The 19290-nt window shown below is 39.9% G+C and overlaps 1 protein-coding gene across 4 annotated transcripts in view; it reads left to right on the plus strand.

Annotated features, from left to right (window-relative positions):
• Positions 1 to 19290, plus strand: part of hhat (hedgehog acyltransferase) — a 54601-nt gene that overhangs the window by 4949 nt on the left and 30362 nt on the right. For 2 of the 4 annotated variants that reach the window (XM_061911250.1, XM_061911251.1), the window contains exons 2-9: positions 5232 to 5371; positions 5455 to 5519; positions 6494 to 6607; positions 6681 to 6875; positions 10894 to 11106; positions 11309 to 11486; positions 14622 to 14772; positions 17293 to 17328. In XM_061911250.1, the coding sequence (XP_061767234.1) occupies positions 5232 to 5371; positions 5455 to 5519; positions 6494 to 6607; positions 6681 to 6875; positions 10894 to 11106; positions 11309 to 11486; positions 14622 to 14772; positions 17293 to 17328 (1092 nt within the window). Of the gene's footprint in view, positions 1 to 5231; positions 5372 to 5454; positions 5520 to 6493; positions 6608 to 6680; positions 6876 to 10893; positions 11107 to 11308; positions 11487 to 14621; positions 14773 to 16653; positions 16751 to 17292; positions 17329 to 19290 lie in introns of all 4 variants that reach the window. The other 2 variants (XR_009808178.1, XR_009808179.1) reach the window with 2 other exon arrangements.

A 19290-nucleotide genomic window follows, 5' to 3' on the forward strand; every position in this document is an offset into this window, starting at 1 on the left:
GCAGGCTAGCAGCGACCGGGCTAGGACAACATGCAAAAGCCAGAGCTGGAAGACCCTCCTGCCTCGTTAACATCTCCCGTTTGGGAACACTTTGGCTGCGTGGTTCGATACAACAATGAAGGATGGAGGTTTGCTGACATTGTTCAGCAGCAGTAGGGTATGCTTCTGCCAACACGTCAAACATGCTAACCCCTTTCAAGCGTCTCCACCGCATTCAAGCAGCCTCTCCTCGGCGAGTCAGGCTGAGCTGAAGCAATAACAAATGTTTTTAAAGCAGCAGATTTAAGACCATCCATCCATCCATTTCCTACCGCTTGTCCCGTTCGGAGTCGCAGGGGTTGCTGTATTGCATTAAAAACTAGATTTTGACCCACTTCTATAGTGGAAGAACAATAAGCCCATATATTCTCTGTGTACCGTTACACCCGTAGTATATGCATTTGATTTTTTAAATTTGATTATTTACAATCCGGGGAGGTGGGATGTGGTGGGGGGAGGGTATTAGTCTAAGGTTGTAGTTGCTTGGAGGTGTTCTTTTAGTGCGGTTTTGAAGGAGGGTAGAGATAAACTTTCTTTTACACATGTTGGGAGTGCATTCCATATTGATGTGGCATAGAAGGAGAATGAGTTAAGACCTTTGTTAGATTGGAATCTGGGTGTAACATGGTTTGTGGAGCTCCCTCTGGTGTTGTGGTTATGGCAGTCATTTACGTTATGAAAGTAGTTTGACATGTACTTCGTTATCAGGGAGGTGTAGCGGATTTTATAGACTAGGCTCAGTGCAAGTTATTTTACTCCGTCCTCCACCCAGAGCATGCCCACTTTGGACAAGTGGGTAGGCGTGAAGTGTGATCTGGGGTGGAGGTCTAGAAGTAACCTGACTTGCTTGTTCTGGGATGTTTGGAGTGTAGGTATTTTTCTGACGCCGTTTCATTTCTTCCTTTAGCGCTATTTCCCGCACCTGCTTTGTTTTAGCAATCAAGACTATTTCAGTTGTGTGGAAGCTATCCCTTTTTGTGTGGATATTGTTGATTGTCATGTCATGTACGGACATACTTTGTGGACGCCATCTCTGCTCCACACGCTGTGAGTCTTTGCTGTCGTCTAGCATTCTGTTTTTGTTTACTTTGACTTGACTTGACTTGACTTGACTTTATTTATTCATGCTTGCAGTGGACCCAAGGCCCCACTGAAAAAACAGCTGAACTTTACAATAGATATCAAACAAACAACAATAAAAAATGAAAAGAACAAACAGTATTTTTAAAATTTTGAACATCCTCAGGGCAGCAGCAGCATGGAAACTGTTAGCATTCTGGTATATAACTATATTACTTATTTAATTAGTGTCATTATACAGCTTAATTGCAGCGTGCAGGGTAGAGTTTTTAAGTCTCTTTGTCTTTGCTCTGGGTTCGGGTTCAGCCAGCTTATGTTGGTTCCTCAATGTCCTGGCAGTGCGGCTGCCTCGTGTTGGAGGTAGCAGGTCATGCAAAGGATGTTGCTCATCATGCATATTCCTGACCAGCTTCACTGCAGCCTCCTCTCTCCTGGTCTGGAGTGATGGTAGGGGTTGTGAGATGTTTCCAGCTCTCCTTGTAATGATTTTACAGGCACGTTTCTGGACTCGCTCTAGCTCTGCCTGTTGTTTTTTGGAGCAGCCCACTAAGAGCACTGAGCTATATTCCAGACACGGCCTGATGAGAGTGGTGTAGATGGTAACAAGGTCGTCTGCAGGTAGTCCATGTCTCGCCATGACTGTGAGGTAGTGCAGCCACTTTGTAGCCAGTTCAGTTTTAGTTTCGTTTTGCATGGCCATCCCGAAGCTTCAATGCCTTTTCTTAGCGGCACTTGCCTTCTGTTTATTTTTGGTTTAAGCATTGGATACCTTTTGACCTGCACACTGCCTCCAGCATATTGTAATCATGACAAAGCAAGTAGCCACCTGCTGCCACCTACTGATATGGAAGAGTATTAAACACATTATTTGCGGATTGTAAATACTGCTTTGCAAAAAATACTTTTAACCCAGTTAGGTGAAATTACATTATCTCCCATGGCACACCAGTGTGCTGCAGCACAGTGGTTGAAAAACACTGGTCTAGAGTAGCATTAGGCTACTTTTTATGTAGCTGCATCAGAGCAGATTTGGGCGTATTTCGAAAGGTTTAGAGGCAAATATTTAATTAATCATCACTTTTTTTAAATAGGATGGAGTGGATTTATACACTCTCAAGAAAAATATTTTTCAAGATTCAAACCTTTATCGTCACCAAGTCATTACTGCTCGCTACGACCTTAACTATTTTGATACACACGGATTTAGAGAAGAAAAGATTGGAGGCGCAACATGTCTGTGATCATGTCCACAAATTAAGCATTAATCGGTGAAAGACAATGTTGGATTTATTTGTATATCACTAATTACCGTATTTGAATGACAGCAAGTGCCATGCTGCTGGGATGGTGACACTAATGAAAAAAAGAACGAGTTTGTTTGCAGTGGATTTTTTCCTACGAATATTAGTCTCATCTACAATTCATGTCTGCAGTTGGTTTTAAGGTGTGAAGTTCATATTTTGCCTCATTATTTAGCTTTAGATGTCCCTGTTGTTCAGCAATATTTGTTAGTGATTATCAAGATTTAGCATGTGCTGTTGAGCCTCCGAGGGATTTATTCATCTAGTTTACTAATACTATTAGGATATTTTCTTGATGCTAACAAATACCACGAAAGACGCTGTAATATTGTCATCCGTGCCGAATAAAGCATTTGGCTTTTCTGCACAACTACAACATAAGCTTTTAGTTGTTCTTATGAAAATGGACAATGGAAATACGGATTGGACCAACAATCACAAAAGTTATTACTAGGAATTAATATGATGTTAGTTGATTTGCACAACCAGGTCTTTGTAGTTATATTTATGCATAGCAACGACAAAAAAACTAAAACTAGTGCAATCACTTGTACTTTCTTTACGGTTAGGTGTGCTCTCAAACACTACTAATAAGGTGGAGGATAAACTCCATTGCATCACAGAAAGTTTCTCAAACAAATCAAATGTTTAAACAAACATTTTACAAAGTGATCGCTGCAGACACAAGCATGGTCCCAATGTATTCCACAAGATGACTAAAGTGATTTTCTTTTCAATGCCATTTCCTTCGAGACACCTTTGTTTTTTACCTGAATTTATTAGCTTAATGGAAGACTTATTTCGGGACTCGATGCAATACTATTTGTGTTTGAACAATTGGAACACTCAAGAACAGAACAGTACCGGTAATACGCCATTTTCTGCTCAAACTCTACACTCACTCTCACTTGTTTTAATGCTACGCTCAAGCTGGTTGACCATTGTCTAAATTAAGCCGCAAAAAACAAAAACACATGTGACGTCATACGCAACCCAGCAATTGTTAACATTTTTATATTAGCATGGTACCTTTTTTTGCAAATTTTGCAGTTGTACATCTCAGCGTCAAATATTTTTTTACTTGAATGATATCTGTTGGCATGCTAATGTTATAAATATGTTAGCTTTTTTGTCAAGCTAATTTTGTACGTATACACCTCAGTCATATGTCTAACGTTAGCATGCTTGGATTTAGGACAATTTCAAGTACACATCTCAGAGCAATATATTTTTGTACTTAACACATGTTGCAGTTAGCATGTGAGCATGCTAACATAAGTATGCTAGATTATTTAGCTATTTTATATACACATGAATGTCATATATTTTGGTATTTCACTAATGCTACTTGTAAGCATGTTAGCATAATACTGTTAGCATGCCTACTTTTTTTTTGGCTAATTTTGCTCAGATTTTTTGGTACTTATAGAGATGATACCTGTCTATTACCTGACACCTTCTACGTTAGCTACTTCTCTTTGTTTTTAATGTTTATTTTACATTTTTTGCTGGATTTATTCTCTATTTTATGCTGCAGCTGTCACATATACTGTAATATTGTGCATGGTAATTGTTATATATTGTATATATGATATAGACATTATATATCAGTATATATAGTATACTGTACATATATTATGTAAATATTACGTATATGTTACATTTTATATCGCTATATTTAGTGTATTTATACCTGCATTGAGTCACGACTTGGAATAAGGAGTGGACCCAGATGCAAAGAGGAAGTTCCAAAAAGGCATTTATTTAAAAATTACATTTAACCTCCAAAGTAAAAATTATTTAGCATAAAAATAATTAACAATATTTTCGCGGAAATAATTCCGGAAAAAGGCAAATCAAAAATCACTCCAAAAAATAGGAGGAAGCAACTAACAAAAGAACGAACTAACAATAAAGTCGTGTCTAAAATGAAAATAACAAAGCGCTCCAACAGGAGGAAAAAACAAGAGGGCTATATATATACACTAAATATGAATAAACAAAAAGTCACACAATCAATGAGGACGAAACAAATTTAGAAAAACACAAAAACTCACTAATTAGGTTGGACGAAGGATAACAAAGGGTGCTCGAAGGAGAAAAAAGTAAACTCAAAATTACAGCAAAAATAGTTCTCAATCCAAAGAAGAAAACCAGGAAATAAGCAAGACAAGGATATCAACATGGACATGGGCATAGACGCTAGAAAGACACGTAAGCACGAGACGATCTGGCACAGGACAAGAGGAGGCATGAGCTTAAATAGGACATGAGGATAATGGGAAACAGGTGGAAACAATCAAGGGTCAGGGATGACGTCAGACTGGTGACACAAGAGGAAGGGCCCGTAATCTGAAACAAGAGGAATTGCTTTTCAAATTCAAACATGTAAATCACAAGACAGAAAAACTACGACAAGACTTCCCTCACCGCGTTGTGACACATTGTCCTTTCCATCCTTACACTTTCCATCATTGCAGCTAAGCTACTGTGTGGAAAAATTTCCCTTGTGGATCATTTAAAGTTTGTCCAAGTCTCAGTCTATTTGACGCTATCTGTACAGCGTGCTAACTGTTAGCATTTAAGTTAAACTTTGGTTCTTCAGCATTCACATGAAATTTCTATAAAAATTGCATTTTGTAGTTCTTAGGGAAAAAAAGAATCGTACTGGTTTTGAAGGGGAAAACTACCAAAAACGTCGCCGCATCCTTTGATAAATCAGTCCTGGGCCATAAGTGAAAAAAGTTAGGGCACCCCTGATTAAATGCAGGTACATGATGATGTTACTAACCTGTTGCACGTGTACTATAGCAAAGCGATTTTGACCCAGATGACATCCACACCAAAGGTCCAGTTAGTGCCGCTGCCATGGGCGGAGGTCCTTCTCTACTGGCTGCTGTCCTTTGGCTCTCATCTTTACTCTTTTTATGAACTTTACAGATTCTCAAGAGGTAGGATAATACAGTCATAGTTACCCTGGTTTGTTGATTTGACAGGAAAACAGAGGTGTTAATGTTTGGGCCCTGTGTTTCAGAGCACGAAGCTGGGTTAAACAGAGAATTGCATCTGGAAAAAGGACTTATAGGAGGTTTTAAAAGGGTAAGTTCAATTGTTATTTTGGACATGACTTAAATGCTCGTAATACAGTGGGGCAAAAAAGTATTTAGTCAGCCACCGATTGTACAAGTTCTCCCACTTAAAATGATGACAGAGGTCTGTAATTTTCATCATAGGTACACTTCAACTGTGAGAGACAGAATGTAAAAAAAAAAAAAAAATCCAGGAATTCACATTGTAGGAATTTTAAAGAATTTATTTGTAAATTATGGTGGAAAATAAGTATTTGGTCAACCATTCAAAGCTCTCACTGATTGAAGGAGGTTTTGGCTCAAAATCTCACGGATCGATCGTCCTGTGCCCTTAACAGAAAAACAGCCCCAAAGCATGATGTTTCCACCCCCATGCTTCACATCAGGTATGGTGTTCTTGGGATGCAACTCAGTATTCTTCTTCCTCCAAACACGATGGGTTGAGTTTATACCAAAAAGTTCTATTTTTGTTTCTTCTGACCACATGACATTCTACCAATCCTCTGCTGTATCATCCACGTATCCATTGTGGTATAAACTCAACTCGTCGTGTTTGGAGGAATAAGAATTCTGAGTTGCATCCCAAGAACACCATACCTACTGTGAAGCAGGGGGGTGGAAACATCATGCTTTGGGGTTGGTTTTCTGCTAAGGGGACAGGACGATTGATCCGTGTTAAGGAAAGAATGATTGGGGCCATGTATCGTGAGATTTTGAGCCAAAACCTCCTTCCATCAGTGAGAGCTGTGAATGGTTGACCAAATACTTATTTTCCACCATAGTTTACAAATAAATTATGTAAAATTCCTACAATGTGAAGTCCTGGATTTTTTTTCACATTGTGTCTCTCACAGTTGAAGTGTACCTATGATGAAAATTACAGACCTCTGTCATCATTTTAAGTGGGAGAACTTGCACAATCACTGGCTGACTAAATACTTTTTTGCCCCACTGTATATATTCAGTATATGTGTGTTTGTTTAGGATGCAGCAGACTTTGAGTGGACTTTCTGGACCGAATGGGCTAAGAAGTCCTTGCTGTGGACTCTGATAGGTCATGGTGTCGTATCCAGATTGTGTAGCATCTTTTACCCACAGGTTGGAAACATCTTGTGCTGTCTCACCCCGCGGAAGGCTTTCACTGAGTACTATTTCCACATTCTGCCAACAGTTTCGAGCAGCGGTGCTCACAGTTTATGGATTCTTAGCAGCCGGCAGCGTGTTGGGTCTTAAAGGTGTAGGCGTGCTGCTCCTGCATCTAACGTTGTCATTTACCGTGGCCCAGCTGAAAAGACCCGCTCTTTCATGGGCCTGCAACCTGCTGCTCCTCTGCACTCTTCACATCCGGCCTCTTCAGGAGATCCAGGTGGGTCCTCTTAAAGGCACAATAAGCAACCCATTCTAGTGCGATTGAAGGGAGCACAGCCACAGCAAATAGTCAAAGCTTCAAAGTCAATCATCATCCAACCATTCATTGTCTACCTCTTGTCCATTTTGGGGTCGCGGGGAGTGCTGAAGCCTATCCCAGCTGCACTCGTGTGGAAGGCGGGGTACATACACCCTGGACAAATCGCCACCTCATCGCAGGGCCAACTAAGATAGACAGACATCATTCACACTCACATTCACACACTAGGGCCAATTTAGTGTTTCCAATCAACCTATCCCCAGGTGCATGTCTTTGGAGGCGGGAGGAAGCCACTTAGTGAAAAATAGAAATGTTAGGTTGGTTGAGTTCAAACAGTGAGTGGCCCACCATACTCGCTCTATCCAACATTATATTATCGAAAACATTTTATTAAGGTGAATTATGAAAGAGGAGGTGGCGACTTGTCCAGGGTGTACCCTGCCCTCCACCATATTGCAGCGGGGATGGATGCAATATTCAATATCTGAAACTTAATTTTCAGTTTCTCTTTAAGGGCAACTACACTTTTTTGGGGAATTTTCCTTATAATTCACAATCCTTATGTAAGACAAGAACACTTATGTTTTCTTTTTTTTAATGCATTTTTTCAATGGAGCGGCTACGAGTCGCTCGATAGTGCTTAAAAAGCACTTAAAAAAAAAAACCCTCCATCAAGGTTTTATATACACGCTGTAAGTATATATTTAATGTAATAATTTGTAATACTTACATATTTTGCTCATTTTAGGCATACAGCGGCACATTAGTTTCAAAAACTCATCACGACGTTCGCTTTTTCCCCTCAACAATATCACTTATTACTACTCACTGCAGATATCATGAGAGCCAACAAACCTAATAAAACATCACTTACATGACTAGGATGCCGATGTACATTGTATCGTTATATTTGTTCACTAAGTAAGCACAAACTATTATTGCAAAGGTAGTATTAATTTAAAGAGTAGAAAAAGAAGTGTTTTGCGGATATCCTGTGGAAAAGGGAGACGTGACAGTTGCAGATATCAACCTCGGGCAAAACAAAACATCCATCCATCCATCCATCCATTTTCTACCGCTTATTCCCTTTTTGGGGTCGCGGGGGGCGCTGGCGCCTATCTCAGCTACAATCGGGCGGAAGGCGAGGTACACCCTGGACAAGTCGCCACCTCATCGCAGGGCCAACACAGATAGACAGACAACATTCACACTCACATTCACACACTAGGGCCAATTTAGTGTTGCCAATCAACCTATCCCCAGGTGCATGTCTTTGGAAGTGGGAGGAAGCCGGAGTACCCGGAGGGAACCCACGCATTCACGGGGAGAACATGCAAACTCCACACAGAAAGATACCGAGCCTGGATTTGAACCCAGGACTGCAGTACCTTCGTATTGTGAGGCAGGCGCACTAACCCCTCTGCCACCGTAAAGCCCAAAACAAAGATAACCTGACTCCAATACTAGTCACATAAAGCATTATTGCATGAAAACACAAAAAAAATGACATCAGCCGACTGCTATGGTGTTGATATATTCCTGTTTAAATGAAGAATGACTCACAATCCTCACAAAGAAAAAAGGTTGATAGAACAAGCCGTTTTTTTGTCTTTCTCGCCATTTTTCGGGTCTAAATCGTATGCCAAAGTTCATCAACTTGTCGGATTACGACATCCTTCTTCTACTGTCAAGATGAGAGGCATTATTTATAATCTAGAATAAACTTTCACGAGCTCCAATGTGAGAAACCAGCTCACCAGCTGATATTAATATTGCAACAACAAGCTTGTTGCTTCTCGCTGACAATCCGGCACTAAAAATACTTTGTCTGTGTTTGTGCTTAAAACAATATCACTAATACATTAAAATTCTCTCCATTTTAAGCAAACTTTTCTTTATGTTTATTTACAAGTTAAAATACATAAAAACACATACATCTGTCTTCTTGTCTCTCACAATGATTGTGAGCAATAGGCAAAATAAAATAAAAAAGTGCAGTTCCCCTTTATAGAGGTCATATTATGATTTTTTTCCCCCCCGACATTTAAAAGACTTCCTTTTGGTCTACATAACATGTGATAGTGGCTCTTTGGTCAAAATTTTGCAAAGATTATGTTTTAAAGACTGTTTTCAAGCCGTTTTCTGATCGTCTCTTTAGGATGCGCCGTTTTGTGGGCGGCCTTATTTATGTGCCTCCACTTATTCTCCCCGTCATCCATGTTGTAGTTTTTAGCGCTTCCATTTGGAGTCTACAAATGGCAACAGCGGAGGATGCATGTGCACGTACGAGCCTGTCTGCCCCACTATTAGAGGAGTGACAAAAAGAAAGAGCTTATTGACTACTACGTCGGACTCCAAAGTTGGACTTGCTCAAGCACTTTGGGTAAATTTTTACCGTACATGGAGATATCCGTGGGGAGAAACGTCACAATTGGGGCGAAAATCCCAAACGGTTTGTTTGGAAGAAGTATGAAAAAAGGCAAGATTGTTTCAGAAATATCTTTACCACACCTTAGTGGTTTAATTTTGCATTTTCAGACCATATGCAGATCCCAAATACACAAAAACAGGTACCATTAGTTGAGAAATTTTAGTTTTGAATATTAAGTCTCCTTTAAAGGAAACAAAGATTCTAGAAACTTTACTGTAGAGTGTGCAGGAGGAAACATGATTTACTTATTACTTTAAAACACATGAAAAATAATTAAATAATGATAGTTATGATGACAATCAACAATTATACTAATTTCAAACATCTGAACATGTTTAGTCATTTTCCTCAATCAACAACTTGATTGTTTTTGATTATAGAAATATTATAGAACCAATGTAGGATAAAGTGTCAATTGTATACCTGTTCATAATACATCCTTCAATTACGCCTAACGATGCACTTGAATAGTGATCTACACTGTACTTTACAAGATAGTCGCAATACAAAACCCTACAGCAACAAATGGCTGATCCATTTAGAAATGCTAAATGTTAATTCTATTTATATAGCGCTTTTCTCTAGTGACTCAAAGCACTTTACATAGTGAAACCCAATATCTAAGTTACATTTAAACCACTGTGGGTGGCACTGGGAGCAGGTGGGTAAAATGTCTTTCCCAAGGTAAGCAGAGGGTAGATCCAACAGAAAATGGGCATTATAAACAAAGAGAGGCAGCTTACATGGAAGCGGTCGGACAAATAAACAATACAAATGAAAAAAACTGGAGACTTCCCGCGGGCCAGATGTTGGACGCCGGCGGGCTGTAGTTTGGGGACCGATTTTCAAAACTTTACTGCTGCCGGCTATTTTTTTCCCTACACAAAATAGAGAGTAGATCCAGCAGAAAATAGGCATTATAAACAAAGAGAGGGAGCTTGGAGGGGCAAAGCGCCCTCTTGGGGACTTTTGCAGCAGCCCGCACCATCGTAGCGGGGAGAAGGCATGCACAGCCTGGCCGGGCCGTCTTTTTAAACAGTTTCACGTATTTTGGGCTCACCGAGGTGTCCAGCGTCTGTCCCCGGGGAATTGGAGCCCTCTTGTGGGCTTCTCCACCTGGGTCAGGAATTCCAAATTAGTTCCGCTACTTGATGGAAGTCACCAAAAAAAGCTGTAAATTTGCCTGTGTCTTGGTGTGTGTCCCTTTAAGAAGGCCGACCTGTCTTGGATCTCCACCTGGGTCAGGAATTCAAAATTAGTCCCTCTACTTGATGGAAGTCACTAAAAATCATTTATTATGTTGTTATGGAAAGTTATTGGACTTTTGTACTTTTATTACAGTTCATCATTGTAATATGAAAAAAATTTTTTTACACGTGTAAAAATCAATCAGAAATGCCACAGAAGTGGAATTTCAGCGCTTGCAAAGAAGCAAAGCCACACCTGGAGTGGTCTAATATACTTTTAACCGGGCAACGAATAATACATCTAAATGTTGATATTTTTCTGTAGGGAATCAACACATTTCATGTCTTAATTGCACAGAGAGGCTGGTACGACAGCGAGGAGGAGTACTACCTGCTACTCTTCAGCGTTGCCGTGGGAAGCCTTCGCCTCATCAGCTTCAGCCTGGAACACTGCTGCCGCCCCTCGGGCCGCGACGGTGCCCTGCAGCTCTGCTGGTTGTTTTCGTACGCCTTCTACCATCCGTTTTTCTACAACGGCCCCATCGTGATGTACAAGGACTACGTGACGCAGGTGAACGAGGCCGGCCGAGGCACAGAGGGAGATTGACGCTAATTGCTGCTTTTCAGAGCGGGGGATGTGATGTCATCTTTTGAATATAACAGTGGGAGGCTGTTAATGCATCATGGACCTTTCAATGTCTCGCTAATTATGCTTTTGTTACTTGTAATCAGGCATGTTTTATACTGTTAAATACTACTACTATTATTCACAGATGCAGAGGCACGCAGAGGAGAGTGACAGGCTCAAGTTAGGCTTCCGCTACTTGTTACTCAGGTCAGGACGCATCCTGATATGGTGGTGCATTGCAGAATACATGATCCATGTCATGTACATGCACTCCATCCAGTCCAATGAGACATTCCTGGAGATTCTTCCCCCTTGGGCCTTGGGTAAGTTACTTTTATTAGTCCATGGCACAATCTAAAAATACTATTCAACAAAGGAGCTCAAAAAGGCAACGGTAAAGTGTGAAAACAGGCATAATGTAAGGAGAAAACATTTTAATGTAAATACTAATAAGACTACTAATTAGAAATCAACCAATGTGTATTTCTTAAGGGCTGATACTGATACGATTATTAGGGGTGTAACGATTTATCGATTTCTATTCCTAAATCTAAAGTATACAGATCAATGCTCGACATGTTTGCCTTCCGGAAGAGAGGTATTGATCCAAGATCATTTTAAAAGAGAATTGATCAATTTTATTGATACCAGAGAAAGGAAAACATTGATTTTTAAGAACGGCAAGTTTTATACTTTTAAAAATAAGAATGTTGAACGTTAAGTCTATTTTGCCAGTCTGTAACATCATTAACACAAAAACGGCGGATACCTACGGTGGTTGAGAAAGGTCACAATAAACGCAAACGCCACAAGTGAATATCATTAATTAAAGTTAAAGTTAAAGGCCTACTGAAACCCACTACTACAGATCACACAGTCTGATAATTTATATATCAGTGATGAAATCTTAACATTGCAACACATGCCAATACGGCCGGTTTAGTTTACTAAATTACAATTTTAAATTTCCCGCGGAGTTTCTTTTTGAAAACGTCGTGGAGTGATGACACGTATGATGACGCGTGTTTGTGACGTTATTGGTTGAGCGGACATTTTTAGCCCAGCACCACTTAGGGCTAAAAGTCGTCTCTTTTCATCGCATAATTACACAGTATTTTGGACATCTGTGTTGCTGAATCTTTTGCAATTTGTTCAATTAATAATGGAGACTATAAAGAAGAATGCTGTTGGTGGAAAGCGGTAGATTGCAGCTGCCTTTAGCAACCGAAACACTGCCAGTGTTTCTTTGTTTGTTGTGAAGCTTTAGCGAACATGTTTCTCTACCACATGGCAACCAGCAAGTTTTTGGATGAGAAAATTGTGATATTAAGTTGGCTCTTACCGGAGACTTGTGCGGCGTTAGCGTCCTCCTGCAGCAGCTGTCATCTTGGTTCCTCCATTGGCTTAATTCTCTTAAAGACACTGGTGGTCACCGCATCCCTCCGACTTTCAGGTAGGACTTTATAATCTCACTAAAACACGATTAACGCAATAAGCAGATAAGGGATTTTCCAGAAATATCCTAGTAAATGTGTCTAATAACATCTGAATCGCTCCCACTGCACTCGCCTTTTTTTATTTTATTTTTTTCCTTAGTGCTTCATTCTAACTTTCCTCATCCACAAATCTTTCATCCTCGCTCAAATTAATGGGGAAGTTGTCGCTTTCTCGGTCAGAGTTGCTCGCACTGCTGGTGTCCATGATTGTAGTCAATGTGCAGATGTGAGGAGCCCTCACACCGGGGACGTCACGCGCACATCGGCTTCTACTTCCGGTACAGGCAAGGCTTTTTTATTAGCGACCAAAAGTTGCGAACTTTATCGTCGATGTTCTCTACTAAATCCTTTCAGCAAAAATATGGCAATATAGCGAAATTATCAAGTATGACACATAGAATGGACCTGCTATCCCCGTTTAAATAGGAAAATCTCGTTTTAGCGGGCCTTTAAAGTACCAATGATTGTCACATACACACTAGGTGTGGTGAAATTTGAACAAGGGCACCCCCTGGGAAGTGAGGAGAGCAGTGGGCAGCAGCGGTGCCGTGCCCGGGAATCATTTATGGTGATATAGCAGCTGAAAGCACCAGAGAAGAATTCTCACAAGTGTTCAATTAAATTCCCTGTCAGATATCACGGCATATTTGGGGAGAGGTATTGACAATGAGAGTAATTTTCATTCTGAAATACTTATTTTTCAAAAAGGCGAACGTTTCTGGGTTGGTCGCTTGAGCAGTAGTTATTACTATCTACTTCGCTAATTATTTTATTTCATAACTAAATACTGGTATCGTATGTGTATATTGTATTGGCTGATGAATTTATGTTGTGGTTGTTAAAAAAAAAGTTTGACTCGATACCGGTATACGTCAGAATGCCAAATATTGGCGTCGATAATCAGTGGATCTCTACTACTAGTAATATGTTTTGTCACTCATAACACAAAGTTGACACAACTTCTTATCATATATTATGGGTTGGTTTTAGTTTGCGTAAAAAATTATAATTCCTCAAATGGCCAACCAAGTCCTGGGATTTTCCATTATGCGGCCTTTCGTTTTACACCACTGCTTTAAAGCATGTTTTTTGTCACTGCAATGGAATGGAATTGATTAAAATACTTCACGTAATGGCCTTAATTAGAGATGTCCAATAATATCGGCCGATAAAATGCTTTAAAATGTGATATAGGAAATGATCGGTATCGGTTTCAAATTATCGGTATCGGTTTGAAAGAATGTAACATTTATGCCTTTTTAAAACACCGCTGTGTAGGGAAGTAGGGAGAAGTACAGAGCGCCAATAAGCCTTAAAGGCACTGCCTTTACGTCTCGGCCCAGTCACATATCTACAGCTTTTCACACACACAAGTGAATGCATGCATACTTGGTAAACAGCCATACAGGTCACACTGAGCGTAGCCGTAAAAACAACTTTAACACTGTTACAAATATGCGCCACACTGTGAACTCACACCAAGCAAAAATGACAAACACATTTCGGGAGAACATCTGCACCGTAACACAATATAAACAAAACAGAACAAATACCCAGAACTTCTTGCAGCACTAACTCTTTCGGGCTGCTACAATATCCCCCCCCCGCTACCCCGTACTCCCTCCACCTCAACCCCCTAACCCCCTTGCACTTTGTGACTTCAACAATAAATATGGCGGTGCCATGTTGGCACTTTTTTCCATAACTTCAGTTGATTTATTTTGGAAAAACTTGTTACATTGTGTAATGCATCCAACGCGGCATCACAACAAAATTAGGCATAATAATATGTTAATTCCACGACTGTCTATATCGGTATTGGTCGATATCGGTATCGGTAATTAAGAGTTGGACAATATCGGAATATCGGATATCGGCAGAAAAGCCACTATTGGACATCTCTAGTCTTAATTATGTTCTCATTGAGAACGACTGTACAAACCCCTCCTCTCTTTATGTCAGGTGGTCTGGCACTGGCCTTGGTGCAGTTCTTCTTCGTCAAGTATTTGGTTTTGTTCGGCCTCCCGTCCATGTTGGCAACCTTGGATCAGCTGGTTCCGCCGAACCTACCTCGCTGCGTCAGCATCATGTACAGCTTCACCGGCATGTGGCGGTGAGTAAGCCCACCGCATTCCTAAGCAACGGCTAGCGAAAGCAAACGCACCTGCTGCACTTTTGTGAAAAAAAAAGGGTGCATTTAATGTCAAGTGCTTTTAAAGTGTGGCGGCAATCAGACCTGCGACACTGCTGCCCACGTGCTCAATTGCCTCATCTTCTGCCATTACCGGCAATCAGAAGGACAGGTCACCTACACGTCTGCGTCACTTCTGACTCCATATGACAGTCCCTTCTTAACATTTGCAGTATATTTGGGAGTAAAACAAGTGGTTAAGGGTCAAAGGGTTAATGTAGCAGAGCAAAGCACTCTACCCATAGTGCCAATAATGCCTATTGAACACGCAGTACTGTATAGAGAGTGGATATTTACGAGCAACATTTATGAGCCTTGCGAGCGAATGAAGCGTCTATACGAGGGGTCGACAACGCGCGGGTCCTTGATATTGCCTTTTCGAAGGAGATTTTTTTTAACACTGCAGTGCCTTTTTAATTTCTGTAACTGTAAGGCCTTGAATGTGTGCAGGCTGAGTCCTGACTGGGGATTGGATGAGTGCGAGGAAGGCAAAAAAAAGAGAGAGAGAGCCTGTGGGTGTGTAGTGCAGGGCTTCTTAAGTAGTGTGGCGAGCGTAAGAGGCAATAGCGTACATCTTAGCATATATCATTTGGGTGTAGGTACCAAAATGTATTATGATACTTTTCAAAATAAAGGAGACCACAAAAAAAATTGGTGCCTTTGTTTCAATAAACTGTTATGATATATTAAACAAATGCTTCTTATTGCAATCAAATAACAATTTTGGCATTAAACAACACACATCTTTTATAGTAGTAAGTAAACAAACAGGATAAAATAGCTCCTAATTTGGATGCTGATGTATGCAGTTACATATTGTCATTTCCCATTGTATTTTTTCAAAAAATATGTGAGGCAAGCTGTAGGAAATGGATGCATTAATTATTAATTTACTTGTTTTAACATGTTATATCTACGCTTCTGTTAAAATGTAAAAATCACTTATTCTTCTGTTGTGTGGATTATTGATGTAATAATTGTGGTGTCGACTAGATATCGTTCTTGCACTTGGTATCGTTAAAATCAATATTTGTGTAGATCAACCCATTTGTTCACATTCAGGAGCGTGAGCTTGCTGTTAGCGGGTAGGTATTGTATCCTCCTACGCCGTGTAGTGAAGCATGTTTAGTTATCTGTTGTCCTTCAGGGATGATACATGTTAGAAATGTAGTTGATTTGTCGCAATCATGGAGGCGAGGATGCAGAAGTAGGTAAAACACTGTGTGGACGGAGGTTAGCTGTTACTAGCTAGCTATGTTTTAAAGCGCCATTTTCAGTATTTAGAGCTCCATATTTATTAGTTTTAAAAGCAAAATACGCCTATTGTCTTTATTCTGTTTCTGCTTGCAAGCGCTGTTGAATTGCGACATCCGCCTCGGTGTGCCGTCAAGCGCATGGAAAAAAGTACTAGTATTTATAAATAAACATTCACTTCAGAGGGGCGTGAAAACATTCGTTCCCTAGAAAAAAAATAGCGAGTGTGAGCAAGTTCCAAACAGTCTGCTTAATGCAATGATTTTTTAAATAGTGGGGCGTGAGAAGTAATGGTGTGATTGCATATTTAGTGCTAGTAAATAACTATTTTGACACACAGCGATAAAACAAATAAACATTAACTTCAGAGGTGTTGTGAAAAAAATGATGTTCCTTCAGGAAGGTGTGACAGAAAATAATTGAGAACCACTGTTTTATTGAAAGAGTTTAATACACGGAGAGATTTATTTTCCTGTTAAATTAAAAAGAGATTCAAACCTTTAAAAGTTAATAAGCTTTTGGGGGAAAATGGCTCTTTTGTTGCTGCAGGTTGCCAAACCCTATGTCTATGCTGGGTTTCCACTAAAGGGGGCGCCATTGCAGAAGGAAATAAAAGGTCTCTCTCAGGATGAGAGACTTTAAGAAGGTGAAATTCTTCTCCAGTTCTGATATTCTGGAATATTCCCATTGCCTTCATCCAGCAGGATTTACATCACAACTCTGCATTGAAGATATACGAATGCAACGGATAATGTGCAAAATCAATGTCTTTAGTAACTGCTGCACATAACGCTGAGAAGGAAAGCTGCATCTCCCCAAAGACAAGTGGCCCTCTACAATAGTGCTGACGGCTGACGTACGCCAATCCTACGCGTGTGCTGAGCTGGCCCAGGTCGACAACATTGATGGAATGCATAAAGCTGTCGGCTGTCGGACAAAAAGAGCCGGGGTTTTTATAGGCCTCAGCCCGAGACGTCTCTGGAAGACATGCTTCTTCTAATCTTCTTAATGACAAAAGAGAGCGAGAGATGGGAGAGCTGCTGACACACAAACACATGTGCCCCTCAGTACACTTCACAACCGGCCTGCATTTATTTAGTAAATAAGAGGTCTCTCGCTCAGGATATTGTCATGGAAATGTGGGAGTTTAATTACGTTCCTTTTTCTCTCTGTCTCTGTCTCTTCTAGGCATTTTGACAAGGGTCTGTATCGATGGCTCCTCAGGTAAGAGGCCCTTCCTGACAATGTGAGCACATTACAGTATTTCCCACGGGACCGCGTGCTATTTATGGCAATGGGGCACCGCACAAGTGCCCGTGGGGCATGTATGTAATTTTTATGGCAAAAGCATGAAAAGCAAAATACATGTTTTTTGTAACACATCCAATAGTTTTTTTGTTTTAGTCCGTATTTTTCATGTCACAAGCATGGCCAAGATGCCTTTGAGTGCTTTAAGATGGGGTTGGGGGGTACACAGCAATCTATAGGAGTCAGAATTCTCGCTAAACATCATGACAAAGCTGCTAAATTGGCAATACTGGCTCATCCTGCTATGTTTTTTTATGCTCTGGCAGACAAGTTTTGTATGAGGAGTGTTAAGAAAAGCATAGTTGAAACGACAGTTGCAGCCCTGGGTAGCTTAACGACTATCTTTGTAGTCGATTAGTCATAGACTATCTTAACGATTGGTCGACTAATCGGATTATAAAGCGTACACATATTCAGTGGCTGGAATTTAATCATTACCTTTTGAATTCAGTTAATTTTAGGCATGTGCTTACTAATAACAAAGATGACTAATTCATTCATAAATATTTATTCATTCTGTAATTATGCTGCTCTCTCAACTGTTACAAAAATAAAAATAACTATTAACTGATGTTTAAAAGTGATTGAAGAATACAATTAATAATTTACCATTTAAAAATGTTGTTAAGTGAATGTGAACTTAGAAAAAAGTCGTATAGTATTCAGTACACCACTGACAGAATGAAGTTTGTGATGACTAGCAAAATAACAAAATAACTTTGAGAGGAAAATAAGTTGGGGAAAAAAACGTTTACCCCCCCCAAAATGTGCTGAAAAAGAACCAAAACCGTCGTTTATAATCGATTAGTCATGGACTATCTTAACGATTTGTCGACTAATCGGATTATAAAGCGTACACATATTCAGTGGCTGTAATTTAATCATTACCTTTTGAATTTAGTTAATTTTAAGCATGTGCTTACTAATAACAAAGATGACTAATTCATTCATAAATATTTATTCATTCTGTAATTATGCTGCTCTCTCAACTGTTACAAAAATAATAATAACTATTAACTGATGTTTAAAAGCGATTGAAGAATACAAATAATAATTTACCATTTAAAAGTGTTGTTAAGTGAATGTGAACTTAGAAAAAAGTCTAATAGTATTCAGTACACTGACAGAATGAAGTTTGTGATGACAAGCAAAATAACAAAATAACTTTGAGAGGAAAGTAAGTTGGGGAAAAAAACGTTTACCCCTCAAAATGTGCTGAAAAAGAACCAAAACCGTGGCCTTAAAACCGAGGTACGGACCGTAGCGTGGGTTACCTGTACCTTTGCGCTTCTAGTAAACTCAATCGTAGATATGACAATTGTCAGCTGTTATCATACACCTCGATCAAACATGGCGGAAAGGTCTGTTGCAAGATACTGCAGTAATAAACAGTAGGGTTGCAACAGTATCTGCATAATCTTGGACAGGAAAATCCAACTTGATTTAAAAAAATAAAATAAAATTGTGTTATTATTTCAGATCAAATTATATATTTTTTTTCTTGCCATATTGCCCAGCTCTATTGTTGACACACTTTACATCAGGGTTGTCCAATCATCTTAACCTAGGGGCCACAGTGGGCTAAAAAAAAATTGGCCGGGGCGGGGGCCGAAAGCCAACTGCATGTTAAGTAACTTTTTATGTGTGCGTGTGTAATGTGTGGTGTGTGCACATGTCACATTATTACGATGGACACATAATTAATATTATGTATATATAATTAACATAATAAATGATAATTGGGTTGTACTTGTATAGCGCTTTTCTACCTTCAAGGTACTCAAAGCGCTTTGACACTACTTCCACATTTACCCATTCACACACACATTCACACACTGATGGAGGGAGCTGCCATGCAAGGCGCCAACCAGCACCCAT

This window comes from Nerophis ophidion, linkage group LG09 (assembly GCF_033978795.1).
Source record: "Nerophis ophidion isolate RoL-2023_Sa linkage group LG09, RoL_Noph_v1.0, whole genome shotgun sequence".
Lineage (NCBI taxonomy): Eukaryota > Metazoa > Chordata > Actinopteri > Syngnathiformes > Syngnathidae > Nerophis > Nerophis ophidion.